The sequence below is a fragment of the Rhinolophus sinicus genome, linkage group LG03, assembly GCF_036562045.2.
Source record: "Rhinolophus sinicus isolate RSC01 linkage group LG03, ASM3656204v1, whole genome shotgun sequence".
Lineage (NCBI taxonomy): Eukaryota > Metazoa > Chordata > Mammalia > Chiroptera > Rhinolophidae > Rhinolophus > Rhinolophus sinicus.
The window spans coordinates 121,888,369-121,915,195 of record NC_133753.1 but is presented as its reverse complement, the minus strand read 5'-3'; the positions used below and the strand labels follow the sequence as shown (position 1 = coordinate 121,915,195).

At 36.0% G+C, this 26,827-nt stretch overlaps 1 protein-coding gene across 8 annotated transcripts in view; it reads right to left on the bottom strand.

The window, feature by feature from the left end:
- Positions 1 to 6,327: 6,327 nt before the first annotated feature.
- The window catches only part of TRIM36 (tripartite motif containing 36), a 43,464-nt gene continuing 22,964 nt past the window's right edge, over positions 6,328 to 26,827 (bottom strand). For all 8 annotated transcript variants that reach the window (XM_019727807.2, XM_019727808.2, XM_019727811.2 and 5 more), the window contains 7 exons: positions 25,485 to 25,631; positions 19,346 to 19,441; positions 15,789 to 16,042; positions 15,450 to 15,574; positions 12,410 to 12,700; positions 9,776 to 10,073; positions 6,328 to 8,338 (listed from right to left, as the gene is read on the bottom strand). In XM_019727807.2, the coding sequence (XP_019583366.2) occupies positions 7,984 to 8,338; positions 9,776 to 10,073; positions 12,410 to 12,700; positions 15,450 to 15,574; positions 15,789 to 16,042; positions 19,346 to 19,441; positions 25,485 to 25,631 (1,566 nt within the window). In that variant the 3' untranslated portion in view covers positions 6,328 to 7,983. The remainder of the gene's footprint in view (positions 8,339 to 9,775; positions 10,074 to 12,409; positions 12,701 to 15,449; positions 15,575 to 15,788; positions 16,043 to 19,345; positions 19,442 to 25,484; positions 25,632 to 26,827) is intronic.

Genomic DNA, 26,827 nt, shown 5'->3' with positions numbered 1-26,827 from the left:
TAATTAGGAACTTACATCATTGATTCAAATAATTGAACTTTATTTATTTCATTTATCTCCATCATCAAAGTATTTTGGATAATGTTCAATGCGATTATTTCTTTTAAATCAATGTTTCATTCATTTGTTGTCCTTAAATCACACTATACATTATGAGACATGGAGAGAAGGTAACATAGACTGAAAATCTTCCTAGTTTCATAAATAACCTTTTAAAGTATAAAGTAATTTTAGTTCTCAAACTACATACAAATGAACTGTAGACAGGTTGAAAAACCGGTGAGGGGTTATTGTGGCTCCTGGTTGAATTAAAACTGTTGAAGCAAAAAATCTTTGGGGGAGTTAGGGAAGTTATCTCAAATGGAACTCAAATGAGGCTATTCACACATTAAATTAAAATCTTTTCTAAGGAACTTATATTTTCGGGTAAAGGAAAACAGTGAGGGGTACTATAGACTATGGATAAGGTCAGATTTGGGGGCACCATCACCAAAGTACACACATCTCTACTAATGACAGGTGCTACCTAAAATAATTCTACATTTGGTAGATAATGCGATTTTCCCTAGATGAAATCTAATAACTCTATGTGAGAATAGATCTAAATCTGAAAATTGCCTATGATTTCTTACCACTAGAATCCTTGTCAAACCATTTGTATTACCACTTCATAGTTACAGTTTCCTTTGAAAATACTCAAAAAAGCTGAGTCTAGTAAAGATATTGGAAAGACTGGGAATTCCTCCTCTTCCCAATTCATTATACATCGCCTTCAAAACTTGATGTGAACCTTGAAAAACCCAAAGGCTTTCAGAGGCAGGGCAACTAACAAAGATGGGAAGTGACCCTGAAATGAAAGCACACATGCCCTCCCCAAAGGCAGAAAGGCACTAAAGTTTTTTTTGTTGTTTTACAAGATAGATTTTTTTTTTTCCATTTACATATGAGGAGATAAAGCATACACAGGCACATTCCTCCTAGAGTGGCCACTTTGAAAGCCTGTACCAAGGGCATTCTCTGAAGCACTATTTGTAAGAGCAAAGACTAGAAAATCTATCCACCAATGAAGTTCTGTGCAGTCATTAGAAACTTGTTTAAGAGTTAATGATAGAAACAATATTTTCACTCATTGTCATCATTTTATTTGGCAAATATTCCTCAATATTTCAACGGGTTTAATAGGAAGGGTCGATAATAGTTCAACATTTAGATTTTGGGATAAATTTTGAGTTCCAATCCCAGCCCTGCCACTGATAAGCTTTGAGACCTGAGGACAGTTATTTAATCTCTTGGATGCTGTATCCTTACCAGCAAGATGAGTAAAATGATACACTCCTCTTAGGAATGTTATGAGAATTAAAATTAGATTTACATAAAACAATTAGCATAGTTACCAGAAAATAGCAAACAATGAACTTTTGAAATGATAAATCCATCCTAACTAACGAATCTTTTAGCTAACTGTGGATGTATCTTACAATGAACTCATTTTAGTATTACCAAGGACCAAGGGTCAGGGATCAAGCAAATTCTACTCAGACATTCTGGAAGATACCTGCTGAGACCTGACAGGAACCATGTTGGTTTGTTTCAAATGGTGGAGTTGCCCTGTAATGCCTGCACTTAATTTGGGAAGCCCAAAGTCTCTCTCCCTCTTAAGAGTGCTTTGCTTTATTGAGTTTCATCAATGTTTTTTTACAAATTGAAGGCAAGACCCTCCACCAGCAAAAAGCTTTTGACTGGCTTTATTGCGATACTTGCCTGTGGTGGTCTGGAAGGGAAACTGCGATCCCTCTGAGGACAGCCTGTACTGTATGGCACAGCATTTGGGGGAGTTTCACTTAAATACTTGCCGCAGTGCTCAAGTTGACCCAAGCTTCCTTAAGAGATCATTGTGGTCTTACCTGTAAATATCCTGAGGCCACATTGGTTCCCATTCCAGCTGAGCCTGCTACATTTCCACTGCAAACTATGCTGCCGTACCTCCTCCCCTGGCTCCCCGGACATCCACACACGGTGAAATCATCTGCTCTCTGAAGCCCAGCGGCTCCTACTGCATTGGCTTCACCTGGAGCAGCTTAGAAATGCAGAACCTCAAGCCTCACCTCCATTTTAACAAATGCCCAGGTGACCCAGATGCACTTGAACGTGGGAGAAGCACTGCTCCACAGTGCCCGCTGCTTCTTAACTCACTAAGCAGGTCCCAGGAGCCAAGGGGAAAAAAAAATCTATCCTGAACTCAGTTTACCTGAGACACTGATACCTGACAGGCTACATAAGTCCTTTTGTTGTGCATTTTATGAGCTCTTGCTCATTGTTATGTAATAACAAAGAAATACACCTGGACTATCGTATTTTGATCTCACAGAAAAACTGGATTCAATTTTTATCTGATGGTCTGAATTATACTTCAAATTAATTATTCATATACTTCTCCTGTTTGCTTTTGGGCATTAAAAGCAAGTAATAGCAGTTGAATATACTACTTGATTCCCCTAGTACAGTTCTGTATTCAAATATATTCTCATCATTTGTAAAAGATCTCTTATGACGTTAAATACTATTTTAAATACTATTTAAAAGCAGAATGTGTATGTGAAACCACCGGAGTGAGTACTTACTATATACATCAGACACTATGTTAAGTACTTGGTATACATTATCTAGTTTACCTAAAGTACACACCACTAGAACTATTGTACAGATAACAGGAAGCTCACAGATTATTAGGTTGGTACAAAAGTCATTGCGGTTTTTGCAATTATTTTCAACCTTTTAAACCACAATTACTTTTGCACCAACCTAGTAACAACTTGCCTAATATCACACACCTATTAAGAGACAGACCTCAGATATAAATCCAAACCCAAATCCACACTAACCATTATGTCCAAGTATTCCCTAGAACGCACTCCAAGATTCAGTCAAATGGACACCAAATGCTGCTAGAATTCCTGCCATCAAAAATCAAGTATCTGGGGTGGACGGGTGGCTCAGTTGGTTGGAGCAGCGGCTCTCAACCTCAAGGTTGATTCCTGGACTCCTGCAAGGGATGATGGGCTGCGCCCCCTGCAACTAAGATTGAACACGGCACCTTGAACTGAGCTGCTGCTGAGCTCCCGGATGGCTCAGTTGGTTGGAGCGCATCCTCTCAACCACAAGGTTGCCGGTTCGACTCCCGCAAGGGATGGTGGGCTGTGCCCCCTGCAACTAGCAATGGTAACTGGACCTGGAGCTGAGCTGCGCCCTCCACAACTAAGACTGAAAGGACAACAACTTGACTTGGAAAAGTCCTGGAAGTACATACACACTGTTCCCCAATAAAATCCTGTTCCCTTCCCCAATAAAAAAATCTTTAAAAAAAAAAAAATCAAATATCTGACTTAACCAGAGGATCACCCAAACTTATTTGCTCATGAAGTCCTCTCCTTTGCCCTAAACCTATAAATCAGTTAGATCACCCTTTAGACATATTACTAACTTTCACAACATCTTTAAATGTTTTTAGAATTCCCTATCACCCCAAAACTTTAAGGCGTATTAGATATGCTCCAAAAAAGGAATTCAAATGCTTACATGTCAAAGTTATGAGCAGAATTAGTAACCCAAGAAAATTTATCAGGAAAATAATTTTGGACTACAATGATTTCCATATAGTTAGATATTCTTTGCTTAAAAAATGGAGGGACCACCTAGGGTACAAAGAATCCAAATAGGGAAGACAAATTAAAGTGTTATCCAGATATTTTGGAAATATACAGATATAACATACAGATATTATTTTGAAGAGATATAAAATACTTTCACAGCAACTAACAGTACTCACCACCCTACGTAGGAAAGAAAGTTAGAAAATCAGTGTTGCCCCAATGGTCTTAAGATTACACAACAGATATATTATTTGAAAGGGTATCAGCTCTGCCCTTAGAAGACTCTTGTCTTAGGAGACCAGTCCAATAATCCGGTAGTCAGTATAGACTCAAAGTGCATTTGAACAACGTGCCAACATAAACACTAAGGAGCTTTTTCAGATCTTCTAAAAGCATGAAATGGTGGCATTTAAAAATCAAGCAAACCTGAGTTCAGATAGGGTAAACAAAAAAAACTAGGGAAAAAGGAAAGTATTTTATTAAAAAGTGTTCTTTATCCACAGGCAGAGTATTGTCTACACTTCATGTACAGCACATTTCAATTTATTTTCATTTTGACAATATTCTGCAATATTACTTCTACAAACAGACATTAATCTCATCAGAACTTTAAGAATGCTTTTTTCTTAACGAAAGCACTTATTCTCCATTCCAAAGAGAAGATTTCAAACAAGAGATGGCAGACTCAGAAAAGAAGCACCTCTATTAATCTCAGATTATCGCAGCATGGAATGGCCAACCGGGAAGAGAATTAGCAAAAAGCTGAAAGGAAAAAGGTGCAGTTTTCTAAGTCTTCTTTCTGAGTGTGTTTTAACATTTCAGAGCATTATAAGCAGGGTTTCCAGGTGGGAATTCCCACCCATTCTCAGGATTTTTTTTTTTTTTCGCTTTCCCATTTCTGAATCCCGAGATATAAATTGTTTTCTGTTCTCCATGATGAATTGTTTCCACAAAGTGACGGCCGGCAATACCAACGACCTGGGTTCAAGGAGCCGATTTCCAACCAATTTTTCTCAGGATTCGGGAACCGGAAAGCAAAAAAGTTCCTGAGAATGGGCGGGAATTCCCACCTGGAAACCCTAATTATAAATACCCTTATTTAAGCAGTCAGCCCAATGACCAGTAGCCTTCCTTTATCCCCTCAAATAAACTTCTTCCCACTGTACCAGTTACTGTCCATTTATGCCACACACACACCCCCAAATCCCTGCTTTCCCCTTCTGTGCCCCAGGAAGAAGACCCCTGCTGTCTGCATCTCTAGAGCCCCTGCTGGCTAGCTTCCAGTTGGGTCTGGTCCACAGGCCAGACCAGCAGATCAGATCAGGTGGAAATATTTCTTCCTGACCCCCTCTGTCTTGACACACCCTGGAAGTACCTGCCTCCCAAGGCAACCTCAGCCACACCAAGCAACCCTTAATGTTCTAACTCTCCCCAAGATCTAGTAACACTCTTTTTCCTCGTCTCCCCACTGCGCCCCCAGAGGCAGTAATGGCCTCAGGCTGTGGCTAGTATTTCCAGTGCTCACCATTGCTTGTTTCTTCCCATAAGGTTGTCTGTATCGCTAAGCAATCCTTTCATTAACTTCTTTTCCGTTGAAGCATCAGGTGAATTCTATTTCCTGACCAATTCACTATCCCAAAGCCTTTTTGCATTTGCATTGTTCATTCTACCTAGCAGCTCTATCGCCTCCTGAGGGGTTTCCTGGTCACCAGATCTAATATTAGCTCCCACCTCAAGTGCTCTCTAGTCCCTTCCGTTTTTTCTCACCTCTCCTTCCTAGACATTAAACTCTGAAACAGCCTGGAACCTAGCCAGGCTGTCTTATTTTATACCCAGTGCACAGCCCAGTGTCTCATAAATTACAAGAGTTAAAAACTGTGTGTGAAATGAAGCAGTTCCAAATCAAACTTAAAAAACTTATTTCTTCAAGTTTATTTTTAAAGCCAGTGAGTCCCAAGAGAAACCCCAATTCTCGGGATGTTATTCCCATAAGCGAGCAGGTAAAACACCTTTAAAATGAATGCAAATTCATCTGGTAGAACATAATTTCGTAAGAGGATTCTTGCCGGTGACACTAGTTCTCTGTCCTCTGTAGCAATACAACTGATTACCGTCCCAGGGAAACACACTCTCCAGGCCTAATCAGACGATGGGCTATGGGAAAGATTTCACAGGACCAGACTGTGTTCAGCCCCAAGGAGAGAGCTCTGGCTCCTACTACTGACAAGAAAAGCAACTGTGAATATGAAAAGTGACTATACTGTATCATAGGGAGAGCCTGACTCTCCTCTTATTTATCTTTTTAAATTAAGACTCATCAAGCATTAATAACAATTCACTGTGATTCACAACTAACCACAACCACCAGAGCCCCATAACCCAAGAGAATGAATGTGAACTAAAGGCCTTCTCATCTGATCAAAATCTGATCTATTATGGATCAGAAAAATTAGACAAACTGCTTAATAAATTGAAGTAAATTAGTTTCATGTTGAGCTTTTCTAATGATCACTTCCATAAGAATTAAAGCTAATAATTAAATCCCCAAAATAATTTTATATAAAACTTTAGCACTAAGTTAATATATTCAGCCAAACATCTGTTTATGAGCCATTTGTTTCCATTTTCCATATAAACACAGAATTCCGAGAATCCAGATTTCCATAATTACACTTGATTTAATTTTTATTAAAAACGAAAGAAATACAGTACAATTTATATACAACTATACAACATTTTAAACAGCTTCCCTATTCCTAGTAAAGCTTAATATTTAAAATGTCTACATGATATGTGCTTACACAGGCATGGGACAATCAAACTTTACCATACATGTGACTTTAGCAGTTTTATTGCACAATGATCCATGTAACACTGCATATTTGTTTAGTTCAGCCTATGTCATAAAGTGCTATTCATAGTTGGGAAAGTAACAAAGTCTATTAAACACTGAAATTCTCCATGATATTTTCTATTTGGATTGTGGGTGGGGGAGGGGAGACTAATTTCGTGCTACCAGCCTGAATAATAGATTTCCATTAAAAAATATACACATATTTTTTAAAAGGCTTATGAGTTTTGGTTAGTCTATTAAATTAACTTCCAAAAAATTAACCAGTTTAAATAAAACCATCAAAGAAAAAAATATCTTTCAAAAATGAACATAAAATTTAGATAAAATGTAATTCTTCAAATAAAAAAAAAGTTTTAAAAGGATATACACAGTCATGATTTTAGCTATTCCTAAACAATTAAATTTATATTTTTACTTATTATTATAAATGCTCATTACCAAACAGAGCCATAGAAAATGCCATACAACTGTCCAGTTAGTTATTCCACATTTTATAATATATTTAATAACATTAAAATGAACTTTTTAAACATGTAAACATAAACCAGGACAATCTGATATGTTATATTTGTGCCAAAAAATGAAAATCACAAGACATAAGAGGGAAGAAAAAACCCAAATATGACAAACACCAGTGTATCTTCACCAATATTTATGAAAAATAACTATTTGATATAAGTGCAAACATTTTCATAGAACTAAGAAAAATTTAAAACAAATTTTTCTGAAAAAAATCATATGAAATGAAAAACTTCATGTGTTAATCAAGAACTTTGTTTTTCCTACAAGAAACCATGTTCACTACACATGCGGGTATGGACATTAGAGTGAAGGGAAAGCTTTAAAATGTACTTAAGAATATAACTTATGGTCTTAAAAAAAACAGTAGTATTCATTTTCCAGGCAATATACTCTTAATATTAGTTACACACCTCCAAATACATAATTTTCCACTTAAATATACTACCATTTCTATGGCCTTTTTCTTTTTACCTATCTATACCTTTGTTTTCCTATTAAAAACAAATGCAAGACACAATGTTTAGTACTGATTTCTATCCAGAAAGCATTTAAAAAATATCTTATTTGGACATAAACATGATATAAAAACGAAATACCAAACACAAAGAAGCATAATAAATACATTATACATGCCTATCCCCCAAAAAAGGAATGTAAGTATCAGCAACACCAGCTAACATAAATAAATTAGATTTCCTGTTCATAAAAAAAGACAATCCAGTTACCCATTTCAGTGTTAACTAGGAAAGAGAGCATTTTTCCTGTTATTTGTGAAAGGCAGAACAGTAACATGGAAGAGGAAAGGCAGCTTAGGTTTTCTGTGTTTTAAGAAGAAACATACACAACAGACAATTGTGGCGACAGAATACTTAGATGATATGTAATTAGTTACGAAGGTTAACACGAAGGCATTATCTTGCTCACATTTTTCATCCTAAGTCATATTAGAGGCCTAAACTACACGTCCTCTTGGTATTCTAGATATTTTGCTGTGATGGGTTCTTCAAGCTGAATTCCTCCACTGCCCATTAATGCGAATGCTGGATACATCGTATGCGAACAGTCCACGGGGCGCTCATAAAGGCATTTCATGTGCTCCATGTCATAAAACCCTACTTTACCTTTGTCATAGTCAAGGCAAATCCCTATACTCGCTGGCATGGGAAGAACTCTGTTTTCAGGTTCATTGGAAGAAGTCGGTGACTTGGGTATAAAAAATTTCTTCATGCCTATAGTAACTAATGTAAAGGGTTGTGAAGAATCAAAACAGGCATCTTCACTTCCGCTGTCATGCCCACTGTCTTGTTCATATCTGAAACACAACACACCAATCAGAATCTTATCTGTGTCACCATCCATAGGCCTTCAAGCACTTTTGAAACATCTTCACAATATACATGATTTAAAATGAAAATAAATTGTATATCAAAAACTTTCTATTAGAGCACAATTAGAAACATAAGGATTATACTGTCATTCAGAATTATACCACAGACTCCTCCCCAAACTGTCTTAAAAACGTCATCCACTTTTATCTAGCTATATATATACACAGATGAGAACCTAAAAAATAATAGCTTTGACCTATCAAAAATAAATGGGGGAATGGGAACTGAAGGACTTCTCCAAGTGTCCTTTTACAACACACAATCATATGTAAGAAAATTCAAAACCAAGATGTGTGCTCTAATCCAGGGAAATGCCAAACTAAGTAAAATAAATGGGCACTGCATAATGATGCAGAAGAAAAAAGCATGTTTCATTCTCCTCGGAAAAACTCTATTTCCCAGTAGGGATTTCTACGTGGATCTGCAATGTAATAAGTATTATGAAGGTTTTTTCCCCTCTAGTATAAAATAGTATCAGCTTATAGAAAATTTTGATACAAAGTTCCTTCCGTTCTTTTCCTATGCATAGTTTGCTTTTTATATATTTGTGATCATACAACATCAACAATTTTAACAAAACTTTTTTACTTCTAACATTTCTCATGTTACAAACTTTTAAAACATGATTAATACTAATATTCTATCAAGTGGACATGCCACTATGTTTAATTAACCATTTTTCTGATACAATTTTCATTGTTATGTCAATTTCTCATCTTTGTGCAAAAGCTTTTCCTATCACTCAGATTGTTAACCTGAAATTCTGTTCACATAAGTGGTCAAAAGTGATTTGTCTGGGCTAGTTCACCTTATACTATTTAAAAAAAAACACAACTAAACTGTACAATCTCCATTAAATAGTCAATCTCTTAAGAAATTGAAATTCTTTGCTGTGGAAACATCCTTACCATGACCCAATTTTGTAAACTAATTATGGGGGCATTTAAAGAAACTGACCCATAACAAAAGAACAACTTAATCAGTTGTGATATATGGTAATTAGAGGCATTTCACTATATACGCAATTTTTACCACATAATTAAGGTAACTGATGTGATAAAGACGTTCAAAATTTAAAACTGCAAAGCTCTATCATAATCAAGAAGTATCCAAAACAGACTTATTTCCTCATCCCTCATGGCATCAGAAATTAACTGCTAAATCTCATTATTTGCTGTGTGAATACAAGAAACCTGACTCCTTTCTTAGCCGGCCACATAAGCACAGCCAAAACATCTGAATCTAAGAAATGTATTCGAAATGTTGTCAGTAAATCCACCTATTTTCAGTCTTACCTTGCTAAACAAGAATATTTACTTTTTAAAAGAATTATCAAGTTTTAGATCAATAAAAGAATCTACCTCGGACTAACCGCATCCCGGGGAGATCGGAGCCATTCTTGTAGTTTATCACTGGAAGCAACTCCTGCTTTTACCAGGTATGAATACGGTTCCACACGGAAGGCCCAAAAGTGTTTCCCTTTTGTAATTCCAGTATCTCCAATGATGTAGTCTAAGCTTGTATAATAACCCACTTGGATCCGTTCCGCAGCAAGCAGAAGATTAAATCCAGCTCTGCTTTCTACACGGTCTCTCTTCAAGTTCAACAAGAGGTGTTCATTATTATAGCCACATTTTTCGTCAAAGAGGAAACTGAAAACTGCAAATAGAGCTTAAAATTAGTCTGAAAATATTTATTACCATTTGTATAATGTAGCATTAAATATAATGTTTTTCAAATAGAAATTACTGAAAAAAGATGGGATGTTTCATACTACCCTAGACCAACCTATGACAAACCAAAACCCCAACTTAAAGATAACTTCCAGTAAATTCTCTATCCCTTAAAATCTTCAGACATCTCAATGGCAGAAGAAAATATTTTAAGTATATGAGAAAACTTATGAATGCAGTTCCTTGGAATAGATATAGCAAATTTATTCCAAATATTTCACGCTATTGGATCTGTCCTTTTATCCCGACAATAAAGAGTTGTATATTTTCATAATAATCTGTATACATTTTCTTAAATCTTTATTTCAAATTTTATAATAGCAACTTAATGTCTTTTTCTCATTCATCAACATGGCAGACATGAGAAACAGTGTATAGTGTAAAAAGCAAGCAAGCACAGGCTTTATGTTCAGAGACCTGGGTTTGAATCCCTGCTCAAGCATTTAACTAGTTTAACCTAAACATTAACGTCAACTAGAGAATGGAGATAACACCACTCTCCTAAGTCTCTATCAACTCAGATCCATTAGGCATAACATTGGCTGCTAGCCCCAAAAGTGGAGACAATCCAAATGTCCATCAACAGATGAATAAAGGAATAAAATGTGGCATATACATATAATGGAATATTATTCAGCCTAAAAAAGGAAGGAAATTCTGACACATGCTACATGGATAAACCTTGAAATCAGACAGTCACAAAAGGATTCTAAGAATCTATTACATAAGGTACCTACAATAGGCAAATACATAGGGGCAGAAAGTAGCAGAGAGGCCACCAGGGGCTGAGGAGAGGGGGGAACAGGGAGTTACTGTTTAATGGGCACAGAGTTTCAGTTTAGGAAAAATGAAAAAGTTCTAGAGATGTGAATGGTGGTGGTCCCACAGCACTGTGAGTGTACTTACTGCCACTTAAAAATGGTTAAAATGGTAAATTTTAACCATATTATACCACAATAAAAAAATAAAAATAAAAACCTGCCTACTAGCAAGCTAAAACCATTATCCGTATGTAGGCTGACCATTCTTCCTGGGAATGCCTATAGTCCTGGCATAACTCGTGCCCAAAGTCTCCCAGTTTGCAAAATAAATTTTACCGGTCACCCTATTCATATGGCTTCTCTCAGAGAAAAGGAAGACAACTTTTAACACTTCCTTTCCTCCTGCCCCCTCCACTGTTCCTAAAAGCAGCAGCTACTTTTTTTCTTCTTCCACTTTCAGTCAGAGACTAGAAAAGCAGAAACTGCATAAACTATAAAATATTTACTTAATACCTGAAAATCCATCCTAAAACTCACTATGGGATTTTAATGAGATTCAAGAAAAATAATTTTAGCTAACTCTACCTGTTTGTATCCTAATTTTTTAAAAAAAATCAGCCACAATGTGCATGAAAAACTAAGAGTGGATAAGTACACTTATGACAAAAAATGAAGGAAAGGCAGAATGCACAAAATATGGGCACATAAGCCACTAAAAATGGGTAGCAGCAATGGGATCCACACACCCACTGACGGAACCTCTAAGGCACTGAGCAGCAGGGCAAAATGTTTTCCTCTGAACCATAATGAGCACAACTTTGGTTCTAAATGTCACTTGTCCATGTAGTCATTACATGTAGTGTCCATGTAGTGAAATCAACTAACCTGTAAGTCACTTTCATTCTAGGAAAATCCACAGACACTCTGTAAATAGTATCAGTGGTTTTTAACTTGGAAGGGCAGGGCAGGTGGCTGGCAGGGGAGAAAACTACCCATGTGGTTCTAACATATGCCTTTCTTCCCCATGTCTGGGAATCAATGCATTGGAGAGAAAACCCAGATAAGTCAGAATTAGGTTAATCAAAATTATATTTCAATGTTATACCAATAAGTTTTCAAAATGTCTGCCTAGATTCTATCTTCTAGAGATTTCTATAAACTGATCAAAAATATAGAATTAACACTATTTCAAATTTTTAAGGTAGCATTTGTGCTATTTTAATACCAAATTAATAGCCCTGCTCCCTCAAATGTCTTCCTTTCATGTTTTTCTTCATTTGATGTCTGTCAAAAATCGAATCCTATTCTCAGCCTACGTGGTGAAAATTCAAGCATTCGGTCTATTTCTAAATCCTAGCTGGGTGTGGAATCTACTTTTCTACAATCTTTTACAAATGAGAGCTGGTTTCAATGTAGGTCTACATGAAGACATTTACTAGTTCGTTTTTTATCAGTGTCTCTTCTACCTGCATGCTTTTTTTATTCTCAAGAGTCACAATACCTGGAGCTGGAGGAGTATGAAGAATCAATTCTCTGCTGCAAGGACTACAGATTGAACCCTTGTAGGCTCTTACTCTGAAAGCGTAGTTACAGTTACTCTCAAGTTCTGAAATAACTTTACTTGTGCCAGAAACTTCTATCTCATTCCAAGACAACATTTCCTCATCTCTGTTAACCTTCCGATATTCGAGGACATAGTTATCAGCTTTATCCTTTTCTGGATGATACCAACTTATCAAAGCATTGTTATAAACTTTGCTCTGTTCCTCATTGATCTCTGGTACATCGATGCCTGAAAGAATTATGAAACAGAAAACGTTAAAATATTGTCATTTAAGAATCTATATTTTTCCTCAATAAAAGTTATGTATTGACTCTACTTAAGCGATTCCTGTACTCTCCAATTTTCTGAATTTACAATGTTATATGCACAAGGAAAAGAGTAATTCCTGTAATATGCAACAACATGGATGTACCTTGCGGACATGCTAAGTGAAATAAGCCAGACATTGAAAAACAAATACTGACTGCATGATTCCACTTATATGAGGTATCTAAAATAGTCAAATTCATAAAATCAAAGACTAGAATGGTGGTTACCATCAGCGGAGGGAAGGCAGAAATGGGCAATTATTAATCAACAGGTATCAAGTTCCAGTTAAACAAGGTGAATAAGCTCTAGAGACCTGCAGCACAACACGGGACCTACAGTCAACTACTGGATTGCACACTTAAAATTTGCTGAAAGGATAGATTCTAAGTGCCATCACAAATTTTTTTTTTTAAAAGAAAAACAGAGATTTGAAAGGATATATTTGTGTTTGTAACTAAAAGAAGAGAGAAGAATTAAAAAAAAAAAAGAAAAATTAAGCGTCAATTTTAGCTTTAGGTACTATATTAATTCTGAACACTCCAAGTATGCCGTTTGGGAAAAGTGGGAGTACAGTATATGAAGTAAAATCAGCATTTGAAAGAGTAACAAATACATATTTGAAAAAACAATATTGTCAAGTAACATCAAGACATACAAGGTAAGTGTATGTCTGAAAGGAGATTCAGATATAGATTGGAAAAGAAAGGTCATAATAATCCTTCAGGGCTTTTGACTTTCAACAAGACAAATTTCCTTTGATTAAATGTGCAAATCCACACATCTATACCTATACAGTAGACTATAAGTATACTTTTCTAAGGATTCTAATTGTTTACCATCACTAGAAGATAAATCTGAGGGACATAAACAAGGTGAAAGGAGAAAAAAAAGAAAGGAAGACCCTCCTGCTGGGGAACAGCAAAACACAAACATAAGCAAGTGTTATGGGCTGAACTGTGTCCCCCCAAATTCATATGTTGCAGTTCCAATCCCCTGCACCTCAGAATGTGACTTTATCTGGATACAGGGTCTTTAAGGGGGTAATTAAGTTAAAATGAGCTCATTAGTGTGGGCTCTAATCCAGTATGACTAACATGACTGGTATCCTTACAAGAATAAATTTGGACACAGATATGCAGCAGGAAGAACATATTAAGACACAGCGAGAAGACGGCCATCTGGAAGCCCAACGAGAGAGGCCTTAGAAGAAACCAACTCTGCCAACACCTTGATCTCAGACTTTTAGCCTCCAGAATTGTAAGAAAATAAATTTCTGTTGTTTAAGGCACCCAGTCTGTGATATTTTGGTTTGGCAGCCCTAACTAATATAGCAAAGTAAGCCATTTTAGAGTCACTTTTAGCTACAAGATATCATTTCTAGATTTCTACCCTAGGGAAGCTCACATACACATGCACAAAGAAACACTGTCACAATGGAATACTACTCTGCCATAAGAAAAGATGAAACACTGCCATTTGCGACAACACAGATGGGTTTGAGATTATTATGCTAAGTGAAATAAGTCAGACAGAAACAGAAAAAGTTGAGAACTGTATGACTTCTCTCATATAGGGGATATGAAACTGAAGGCAACAAAGAAACAAGACAAACAAATGAAGAAACAAAAACTCAGAGACAAAGACAACAGTTTAGTGGTTACCAGAGGGTATGGGGGTGGGAGGGTGGTAAAAGCGGGTAAATGGGGTCAAATATGTGGTGATGGAAGGAGAACTGACTCTGGGTGGTAAACACACAATGCAATATAGAGATGATGTATTACAGAATTGTACACTTGAAATCTATGCAGTTTTGCTGACCATTGTCACCCCAATAAATTTAAATTAAAAAAGAATTTAAAAATCCTAAAGGACTTAGGTATATTAAAATATATCAAAATTATAAAATTACAGTAATTAAGAATTGTGAAATTGGCCTGAAGAAATATAGACCAATAAAACATAACCAGGAAAAAAAAAAACTGAAAGCAACAAATGAACAAAACAAAGAAACAAAAACTCAAAGATAGCCAACAGTTTAATGGTTACCAGAGGGTAAGGGGGAAGTGGGGACGGTAGAAGAGGGTAAAGGGGGTGAAATATATGGTGATGGAAGCAGAATTGACTCTGGGTAGTGAGCACACAATTGATATATAGATGATATATTATAGAATTGTACACTTGAAACCTATGTAATTTTACTAACCACTGTCACCCCAATAAATTTAATTTAAAAAAAGAAAAAAAGAAAAAGAAATGCTATCAAAGGTATTCAATACAGCATGTTTACAATAGAGAAAAAAACAGAAACAAACTGTCTCTCCGTAGTGAAATAATTTACATAAATACTATAAGCAGTTAAAACAAAGCTTTAAACCAAAACTTTGTGTGTTAATAAATATTTACGTTGTATTTTTAAAAAAGCAATTCACAAAAAGATACATACAATGTGATGTCATTTACACAATGTTTAAAAACACAAACCAATATAGTTTTGTGCATAAAAACATAGTTATAAAAACATAAATGCAGTATGATTTTAGGATATGATGGTTATGGGCAACTGAGATGTTATGTTGCTTCATAATGTCAAACTGAAGAAAATTTGTGTCTTTTCTATACAATGCAAATTCAGGCTAAAAAAGTGAGGTTTGCATTTACTAAAACTTACCACTGGAGAAAAAGGACAATTCTCCAAGAAGTTCTGTTTGTTTGGATGTATTAACAACATAGTCTTCAAAAGAAGTCTGAGCCGCAGGTCTAAAGCTCCTCAAAGATTCTGTAGCTTTCTGTATTCTGCAGACAGATATACTTTATATAAAAATGGTTCATTAAAAAGGAAAATAAGACGTAGTATCTACAATGTGATTAACAAAAGAAAACCTCACTCAACATTCAAGCTAAAAGTGAAGCAAGCAGTACTTCACATAATACAGCATTATGACTCAATCAGAGGTAAAGCAGCATTTAATGACATTGCTAAGGAGATTCTAAGTTAAAAGTAAAATACCTGAGGTGGAGTTGTTTTGCTGTCTGTACAAAGCAAGACTGATCCGTCTCCTTAAGCACTTCTTGAGCATATCCCACAAGTCCATTGTTCTCTAGAAGCCCCTGATATTCTTCCACTTGACTCTGAAATTTGTCTAGTCTCAGTTTCTTGGAAGCATCAATGGCTTTCAAAACAGATGATTTCCTCTCTTCTAGAACTTCAAAGAGCTTTTCAAAATGTGTGAGTGCATCTTCTTTAGCCCTCTCTCCATTACACTATTATAGAACAAGGGAAGCGTTACCTCATCTGCTAAATCCAAATGTCTTTTCACAAAATAACCAAAATTCAACAAAACAAACCGAAATATTGTAAAGAGAACAAATTTTGTCTGAGTCTTTGAAATTTTCAGAACAATCATTTGGCGTCAAATACACTTAACAAGGAATAAGTGGCAACTTTTATTTAAACATACTTTATAATTTTATAGTATTGCATCTTCCTTAAGTTTTTAATCTCAAAAGTCCAGCAATAAACAGTTTATTTAATTAAATTAAAAAAACACCTTCAATTTGTATACAAAGGAAATTGAGGCAGAAATAAACTGATTTAACCAAAGACACAGTAAAACACAATTCTTCAATTTTTAATTCATTTCTAATTCAGGAAATTTTTTACCATCTCCACCCTATTCCAATTTTTTTTAAAAAGTGAACCACTTTTTTAGTAAATGAAACTCAGTAAAATGACATCCTTTACTAAGATATAAAAATATAACTTCAAATTAATATAACTGAACTGTAATTAAATCCTGTGTGACTTTATGCAAATTACTTAACTTCTTTATACTTGAGTTTTTCTATTCTGAAAACTGGTGTTTTTTTTTGAAGATTAAAAGATTATTCTTTACATAAAATGCTCACCACAATATCACAACTCTCAATAAACATTATTTTCACTGTACAACATAGCTATTCCTTTACTTGGTCAATAAATGATCCTATCTGTAGTGCTTATTAAACATTTTGAATATCAATAAAATCAGAGATCAACTTGATTTTGAAAATAAGACCAGCATAGCACTCATCATAATAGACCTATAAGCAGCAGTCAACAGAAAAAAGTCTTAAAGAACATTCTTAAAAATTGACTACATATAGTAGAAGTGCACGGTGCATTTTCCAATGATATCTGCTAATATTTATGACAGGAAATTTTTTTCCAGATTCCTTTCTCTGTTTTATTTTCCTTTCTCTGTTTTCGAACTCCAACAGTTCGAAAGGGTAGGAAAAGGGGAGGACAGCAACTGGTGACATTTTGGTAATATTTCAATGATCTATCAAGACATTAAACTCAGAAATATCATTATATATAGGTAAAAAGATTCTTTTCCAGCGAAATATAATTATAGATAAAAAGACAGTATCACAATCATCACTGAGTAAAAGTCAAAGTTGGAGACAAATTCTCTAATGTAGACGATCCTTACTGATAAGCCTACAAATGCAGTTTAGGTTAAAGGTACACAAAGAAGCTAAATAATCTATCCGGGATTCCAAGGAATCAGTGTCTACGTGAATACTTGATGCTTAAATTCTTCAATTTTCAACTTACTGAATGACATACTTAAAAACAGGCACTGGGTTTCCCTTATTTCAGAATGACAGCCTGACTGAGAACCAACAGAGTAAAACAAACCTTAAATGACCAAAGATACAATCAATCCCTGAAGCAACCTAATAATCTAGGTCATAATTTGCTACATGTTGGCGGATTATACCAAACTGAGTTTGTCAATCAGACAAAAATATAAAAACAAAATTCCATTTTTAAATATAAAAACAAAACTCCATTGGAAAAACAGCTTACTTAGAGTGGTGAATGCAATTAGTGAATATAAGAAAAAGAATATTAAAAATAAAAGCAATACTGGTAATATGCTATTTCACATCATTTGTGAATAACTATTTCACATCATTTCTCAATAATTTTAACCCATTTTTGAAAACAAGTTTTCAAGAAGTAGCAGTCGCATACGAGTCAGGACATTTTTGTGTTTAATTAGAACTTGTAAAGTAATCAGCAGTAACAGCTCTTCAATTTATCTCAAACAGAAAAAGAAAAAAGCATTAAAGTCAGTGAAGAACATTTGGAATTTTAAAATATTTTATTGAAATATACCAACAGAAAAAATGTATATACAAGCATAGAGATCGATGATTCTTTTCAAACACACCCATGTAGCCAGCATCCAAATTAAATAAAAGGCCATAACCAGTATCCCAGCGCCATCCTCATTCCCTCTCCAGGTACTGATTCCCGCCTCTTTAACAACTCCTACCTTGAATCCTAACAAGATACTCCAGTTTTCTTTTCTGGAACTGTTTATAGACAGAATCACATGGTATGTACGCCATTGTATCTGGCATCTTTCTTTCAATATTATTGCAAGATTTACCTACATTGTTGCACACAATTGTAGATACTCATTCTCACTGCCATTTATTTTCCACTATTGAGGAACATTTGGGGAGTTTCCACTTTGCGGCTATTACAAATAACGCAGCAACGAACATTCTAATATACTTCTTTCAGTGAACAAACGTCAGGTATATACTTATGGGTATCTAGAATTTTAAATAAACCTGGTCCTGTCCAAATAAAGTACATTTTTCAAATGCAATCTGTTCATTTTATAAAATATAGGTCATAGTAAAAGCTATGATTTCCCCTATGTTACTTCTTTTGAGACCTTAAGTGCCACATAAAGAGTTAGTCGTTCTTTTCTCTGTGCTCCAGTATCATTTAATTACCACCTCTATCGCAGCACTGATCACACAGCATTAATGCATTTATTTTTCACATTTGTTTTCCTGGTCCCAGAAAAGCAGAAGTGAAATCTAAGACAACTTTGTACTCCTGTTACCATAGCAGAAAGAATAGGGCCATGGGGAGAGACGGGCAGGAAGTGAAGAAGGAGGTGAAGGGAGACAAAGAAGGAAGGAGATGAGGTCACATTCAAGAAAACTGCAGCTACCAGACCAGCTAGAACTACATTTCAGCAGCCAAGAGCAGACTCAGGTCACCATCTCGTCACTTTAGCTGAACTTCAGCTAATTATAACAGATTATAATATTACTAGCATGGCAGCCAATGAAAAATCTCCGCTCCCTGAGTCGCCATGACAGTTCTGACAAGAGCCAAATAAGGACAAAAATCCCTCTTCCCCATGGTCAGCGAGGGCCCACCTAGGAATGCCTTTAACATGCCACCTCTAAAACTTGAATATTTCACGCCCTTATTTTAAGAGTAATCAATTGCTAAGCCTCTTTGTTCTTCGGGGCAGCTGCTGTTCTCTGGGCCTGCCCACTGTCACCTTCCTGAAAGTGTACTGTCCTTCTTTAATAAAACCACCAATTGCTTAGCTTATTTGGTGTATCCTTGAATTCTTTCCTGCAACAATACCAAGAACTCTTTTTGGCAACACACCCAACTCATCTAATACCCTCAAAATTTTATAAATGAAAAAATAATTCTCTAGGTGAATAAATGAAAAACATGCAAACCAGTTTATCACTTACCTCCGTTTCTTTCATTAACAAGTTTAGTTCAGAAATTTGACTCTTCACCTGGCTCTCTTTGCCAATAAGGTAATCAATATCCTTTGAAAGCTTTTCCTGTTGGAATATATTAGTGACACAAGTAAGCAGACATAAAAGTTTAACACAGGCCTTGCAGATTTTCTTTTTTTTTTTTTTTTTACATAGTACTCATCCTCTTCTTTAGCCTATGATGAATAGACAGTAAAATCAACTCTGGTAATTATCATTATTAACCCAGAGTAAATAGTTACTGGCCTTGAGCAGAGACCCAAGGATATATGAGAGATTAGAAGCAGGTTGAAAAAACACAAGGTAGTGATGCTTAGATTAATCAAAAATCCTAAGTACACAAACAGTACATTTTTGTTATCTCATCATCACATCCTTCTAAGGCTTCTAAGTAAAGGGAAAAGCAGCAATTCAAATAGTATATAGTCTCCTATCAGATTTTATAATTCACTCTCACACACACATACCCATACCCATATCCACACAACACAAACAGCAACAAAGACCCTTCCAAAATAAGCTTCAAAGCCCATCTCAGCCTAGATATGCATTAAATAATTATATAATACATAATAATGAAAATGTAAATTTATAAGTAGAGCTTATTATGCTTCCAGAGCTTACTGAATAACTTATTTATAAAGCAGTCATTTTGAAATTAGTATAGTTTATCATAGAGACGTCATAGTTTTGAGATTCCCCAATCTAACCCAGAAGAAATAATATGTAATATGCCTGAAGTGTATTACAAAACTAGTAAACAAACAAAAACCCTGAAGCACCATGGGGTACAAAGTTATTACAGACAAACGTATTCAGTCTAAATAAGAACGTTCAGAAAACACCTTCCAAGCCCTAACAGAGGATCTGAGCATTTCATGGTCATTGCTGACGACCTCAATGAAAGGGTAAGAAAAGGGGCAGAGATCCAACTTGTAGGAATTTAGGAAGTGAGTTTCCTACCTATCTCATCATCTTTTTTTCTTTTTAACTTAAACCATGTAATAGGTAAGAAAATGTATGCAGAAATTAGTGACAGGTCTCTGACAGGACCCATCTTGAATTCTTTGGAACACCCAGCAATCAGACCCAGTGAGTTTCCTTGAGGGCTTACTGGAGGGACAGAGGAAGGACCCATTAGGTAGAGAAACAAGAGTTATGAGGACTAAAGGCAAGATGGGACCAAGAAAGACATTGCAGTATGTTAATAGGAAGAGACACCAAATCTTGTGTCTTAACCCAACGCTTTACAGGAAGCCAAAGTTCACTGAATACAAGTATCCCATAGTCAGTAGCTGACTAGAACCTCCTCCTGCACACACACTAACCACCATCCCACAGGCTGAGGTGCTTCCTCCGTCGCAGCCTTAAAGGAAGATGACAGTTCCTCCAATACTGCAACTGCGGAAGTGCAGGGTGCAGGTGGTAATACTCTTTTTAGCTACAATAGCAGAGAAGAATTTGGCTATTTAAATTGAAGTAGGGCTTGGTTCTAAGACAGCTTAATTTAGAAATGCAAGAAAAGCTGGACAAGAATACATGGCAGAAATCAGAAATATGGTCTAAGAGCACCAGGGGTCACTCCCAGTAGCTGTAATTCTTCAGCAAAGTCTCTGGCCAACCACAGCCTTTAAATGAGATGGCTCCAGCTTTCCCCATCCCTTCAGACCTAGGCAGTTCTGTGTTAAGACTAGACATGTTTTAACCAAGAACCAGTATGTCCATTTATTCATAGGTCTCCAAAAAGTATAAGCACCAGACATTCATACTAGGCACCAAGGATAAAAGTAAAATGTAAAAAGACATGGCTCCTACCTTCAGGAAGTTCATCTAATAGGGGAAACAGTTTTCAATCCTTTAGATATATAGGGGTCCCAGTTCCCTAGGAACTGATCAGAGGTTAATTGCTCAAGGACCCCAAAACTGTTAAAAACCTTTCTCTAGAGCAGTGGTTCTCAAAAATGCTGGTGGCATCAGTCTCTTGAGAACTCATTAAAAACACAGAGGCCCAAGTTCCTTATACTAGGGGTGAACTTGGCCTCCATAGTTTTACCAGGTGTTCCAGCTTATTCTAATAACCACCAAAGTTTAAGAACCACTGCATCCCTCTTTTAATCGGGTCCTCAATCAAAGACACCAAAAACAAAACAAAACAAAAGAAAAAAAACATTAAAGTCAAAATGAGAGAAAGAAAAGAAAGGAAGAGAAATTCATTCTTCAGCAATTACTCTGAATATCTTCCATGTAAGCATAATAGGAGAATAATCTATAACCACTATGGTCCCTTGCTCTCAGGGGATTTGTAATTTTAAAGGTGATATCAGCTTTGCTATGTCTGAAAATGTTCAGAATACTGGGAAGAATGTACATAAAGACGCTCTTTACTCAAGAGCCAAATTATTTTAGCATGTATGACAATACTATTCACCACAAATTTCACATACCCTAAATTACAGAAGCTATATTACTTTCTCATTCAATGGGGGCTGTTTGTAGGGATGTTTACATTTTCTACTTTCCTAGGTCTTCGTTTCTAATCATTGGTCTAAAATTATAAAGCTACCACTTCCAGAAGAAATAACAATATATGAACAAGATTCTTAACTCCCTCCTAGAAATTTCTAGAAATAAAGGAAAATAAAGCTAGGAAAAATTCCTTAGGAAATATTCCTCAGTAAAATATCAATAACTAATATAAATATAGTTGTAGAGTGGACAATTGAAGTAAGAAGAGGTAACAAACAACTCTCCTTAATGAGAAACTGTGAGAAATTGAAAAAATCCTTAAAAAACCGTTAGCACCCAAGTTGGAGAGACATGGTCTTGAGATGTGGCCAGTCTGAGGGAAAAACAATGAACACCCAATTGCAGCCCTTTTTTCAGGGTAAAACAGAATTCCAAAGCCTTAACAGTCCAAGCAAGGTGCTCAGAGGAGAGAGTAAACTGGGTTCCCAATGGAGGGAGGTGGGGAGGACCCCATATTCACCCCTATTCTAGAAGAGCAAGTCAACAAGCAAAGGCAAGTACAAAAAAGATGGAACCACTGTATTTTGAGTGAGTACATGTGTGTATTTCTGTCCATCTGAAGATTAACAGGAGAGATGATTATATGAAAGGAAATAAAAAACACAGGTCTCACCAACAGAAGACTGGCAGGAGTGGGACTAGTCCTCTCAGTTATTAACTATCTAGGCCAGTTCACCCAAAAGTAATAGCACTTTCCAGAACTGAAAGGGCAACCTTCGCAAAACAACTTGGTAAAAATTCCAGAGAGGTCACACACAACAACACAGTTTACCTACATTAGAAGGCAGATCAAATAAAAAGTGGAAACCTGGCCCCTGTTTCAGCAGTTTCAACAAAGAGCGGACAGACAGAGACAAAGTTATCCTACTGTGATGCCCATTTTTCTTCTCTCTTTGCAACGCTCAAGTGAGTAAAAATGAAAATGATAATGAAGGAGGAGATCTGAGGTGATCTGTTCGCTTCTTTTGGAAATTGAAAAATTCATTATCGAGTCTGTTTTTTAAAAAGTCTGAAACATGAAAGAAATAACAATAGAATGTAAAGAATAACTTAAGTGTATACTATTGTCAAAGATTCACTCCAGATAACAAAAAAAAATTTTTTTGGACAACTTGTGTAAGATCCAACCAATAAACAAACAAAAAAGGTGTCAAAGTTAAAATTAATTAGCAAACAGTGGTACTGCCACTGGAGGGCATAATAGAGTAACAATGACTGGATTTTCATTCCCATGTGAAAAAAATTTTTAAATCCAACAAAATATATGTCAAAACACTAGACACCAAGAAACAAAGAATCTGATATATGGGAAACAAGATGAGCTTGTGATTGCCTCCAGATAACTGTCTGGAGAAGGTTTCCAAGGCCTGGTGCAGAGAACACAAGTGGAGGCAGGTTCTCCCATGAGTTGAGATGAAGCTGAGAATCCAGGGAGGCTTGAGTTTGTAAAGAAAGTGTAATACCTATGAACAGACGGCTAGAGAAGGAATGCCAGAGATATACAAGGGTCCCCCTTATTTATTCACTAAAGTATTGACCAATTCATATGTGTGAGAAAACTGCCAGAGACCAGGGAAAGAATCACCCAAAAGGATTAAAGAGAACAATTCCAGGAGCTCATACAAGGCTGGGAATAGTGCCCATTCCCCACCAGCCAGACAAAAAAAAAAAAAGAAAAAGAAAAAGAAAAAAAAAAAACCCTCAAAATTCACAGTGCATCAGGAAGAGTAAAAAAAAAAAAAAGGGTTTTATTTCAACAGTCTAGTTAACATTAGCCCTAGAACTAAATGTTGCTCTATCCTAACAACCTAAAAGCAAGACCCAAGAGGAATAATCTGTTTCCAAGTAATTTAATCATATACCAGAAGAGAACGCAAGAAAATGCAAGAATATCTGTAGGATACAAAAATATCCAGCACCCAACAAGGTAAAATTTATAGTACCTGGCAGCCAATCAAAAATTGCCAGGCATGCAAAGGCGCATGGGAATACAAATTATAACAAGAAAACAAAAAATCAGTAGAAACTGACCTACAAATGACACAGATGACAAAAGTAGTAGACAAGGATAATAAAACAATTATACCTATACTCCACGTATTCAATGTGGACGGAAGATTGAGCATAACAAACACGTAAAATGCAAAATATTGTAGATCCTGAGAAAGAAGATACCCACTAAGAAGGGCTCCTGGTGGCTAACTGGACTCAACTTTAAAAAATCATAGCCTAGCAGCCATTTCTACACAGGGGCCTCTTAGGCACATCACGCTTCAGGGAGAAGCCTGCACTGACTGCCTGTCTGCACTGTGTTCCTGCCACCTGAGCCAGCCCTTGTAAAGGAGTTCCAGGAACTGTATTTCAAACAGTAGGGCTGAGGCTTTGCCCATCCAATCAGAGCTGTGTAGCTATGAGTATATCACCATCAGCATCTTCACAGACCAATCAGAGCAGCTCCATTCTGACCAACCAGGACATTTTTTCTTTTTTGGGGGGTAAATCAAACTGCAAGAATTTAGAGTCCCCGTTTGCATGAGGATGAACCAATCAGGAATCAGAGTTAGGGACTTCTGTCTGTATAAGTCAGCTTTCCTCTGGCTTGGGGAGCGCACTTTCCCATTTCACCCAAGACTGAAGACTGTGTTCCCCCAGCTGGAACTGAAGCACTGAAGATGTCTTGCTGGAGCAGATGGCAAGCAGGGCAGTGTGGAGCGGGGCGAAGCAGAGCTGTGTAGCCAGAGAGAGGCCTCACCCCAGGGCCCCTCACAGCCCTGCTGCTTCATAACAGTGCTGTTCTCACAGCCTGTGCTGTATCACTGTTGAGCTGCTTGCACTGAATAAAACATCCTTTTTACCACACCCCAAATTGGGGATTCCTGTTGGTGCTGGATTGGTGCCAAAGACCACTGGTTGACAATATAAAACCATAGAGATAAATGAAAATTAGATATAGGCCAAAAAATGAATATATCTATCTATCCATCTATAAAAATATAGAAAGGAAACAAAAATTAAAATGGGTGCTTGATTTACAATGAATTCATTCCTTTTTAAAATATTGTTTAAAAGAGAAAATAAAACAAAAAAAAGTATTATACCACTTCCTATGTTGCTGTAGATAATCAAATGTGAAAGTTTTAAAAGGGCCATGTATGAGGTTAAAAGACAGGAACAGGAAGTAACTCCATTGTTGCTAGGTAGGGTCCCACCAAAATAAAAAAGTTTATACTAATTCTATTGGCAAGCAAAAGACTCAAATGTCTTAAAATAGCTACTGTCCTTCAAAACGTGTCATTCCCATACATACACCTCACAGGCACTGGGCTCACTTGGGGATCATAATGAAGTGTCCTCCATCCATCGCTCTTTCCTCAGAGTTCACAACTCGCTTACCAGTAGGACAAAGAACTGCCTGGTCAGAAATATTAATCATCTAATACTGGTAGGCCATTAGGTAACATTTTACATTGTTAACTCATTTCAGTAAAACAGGCCATGATTTGATAAAGAAAAAGTTAAAGGTATAAAGTAAAATACAGTTATAAAGAATCAAAATTTAGTTCCAAAAATAAACAAGTCCTACCTTTAAGGTTTTATAGGCACTGCTCATAGTGGATACACGGTGATTGGAATGATTACCACCCAACTTACAGAGATGACAAACTGGCCTCTTACATAATTCACAGTACATGTTTATTCTCTCCATTTCATGTTCTGGACACATTAAAATCTATTGAGTAAAGAATAAAAGTGTGATTAAGGGTCATATAGCTTGCAGGGAACTCGAAATTCCAAAACACAAAGATTTGCTTTAGAAAATCACTAAAGACATTTAAATGAATGAAAAGTGTAAAAGGAAGTAAAAGCATTTGGTACATCGTATAAAAATTTTCTATATTAGAATCATTTTTTAAAAATTTCAAATGGTCAAGTAAATATGTAGATGTTCTTTCCCCTAAAGCTGGTGATAAGATGAAAATTTCATTCTTTTCAAGCTTAAGTACAATGTTTAAGCAAACTACAGAGGCTCTGACCACACTGACTAGACAATTCTTAATGATCGATATTTTTATAAGGTACCATAAAAACAATTTATGAGAACCCATGGCCTCACTATCCTCACAAGAAAACTGCTACTATGAGTCTTGGAACACTTTTTAATACAAGCTTCCAGATGTGTCGCTTTTACATATTAATTGCACACACATTAACCAAATTTAGAACTGTATTTTTCTGATTTAAATTTCTTTTTATTTACTCTGTAAACTATCATCACAGGTACACATTTGAAGATTCATGCAAAATATCTATTTTCATTTGGAAAGGGAGATTCCTTTAGACCAGTGTGTTAATGAAATCAAGAAGTTGTCCGGGATTCCAACAGTTAGATTTTAAGCAACTATGTATCAGTGTCTGATAATTTAGAAAGACAACAAGTCCAACAGGGAAAGTCCTATGCACAAGTCCTGGAGAGAAACGACTGGAAAAGATTTGAATTTTTTTTAGCATGGCCAAGTTCCTACATTCTCAAAGCCACTACATTTAAAATAAAATATAAAGTGTGTCTTTTTGCCAGGAATGATGGTAAAAATTCAAAGCTATAGGCAAATATTCTATAGGGAGAAACTTCAGAATTGTACTATACTGAATAACACTAACAACTTGAAGGGGAAAAAAACATTTTTCTCAATATAATCTATCCCTATTTCTTCAGTTCTCTCTTATCAATTTTTTATTAAATTTGTAAACAGAAAGAATGAGACTGCAATTTATACTCAAAATTTTTATTCAAAATCTCATGAATTTTTAACTCATAAAACCAAGCCTATTATAATTCATTCAATAATCACAGGTTCTTTCATAATGTAATAGTATTAATGAATTTAATGAATCTTTTTTTAAGAACATTAAAACACCAGGTAGAAG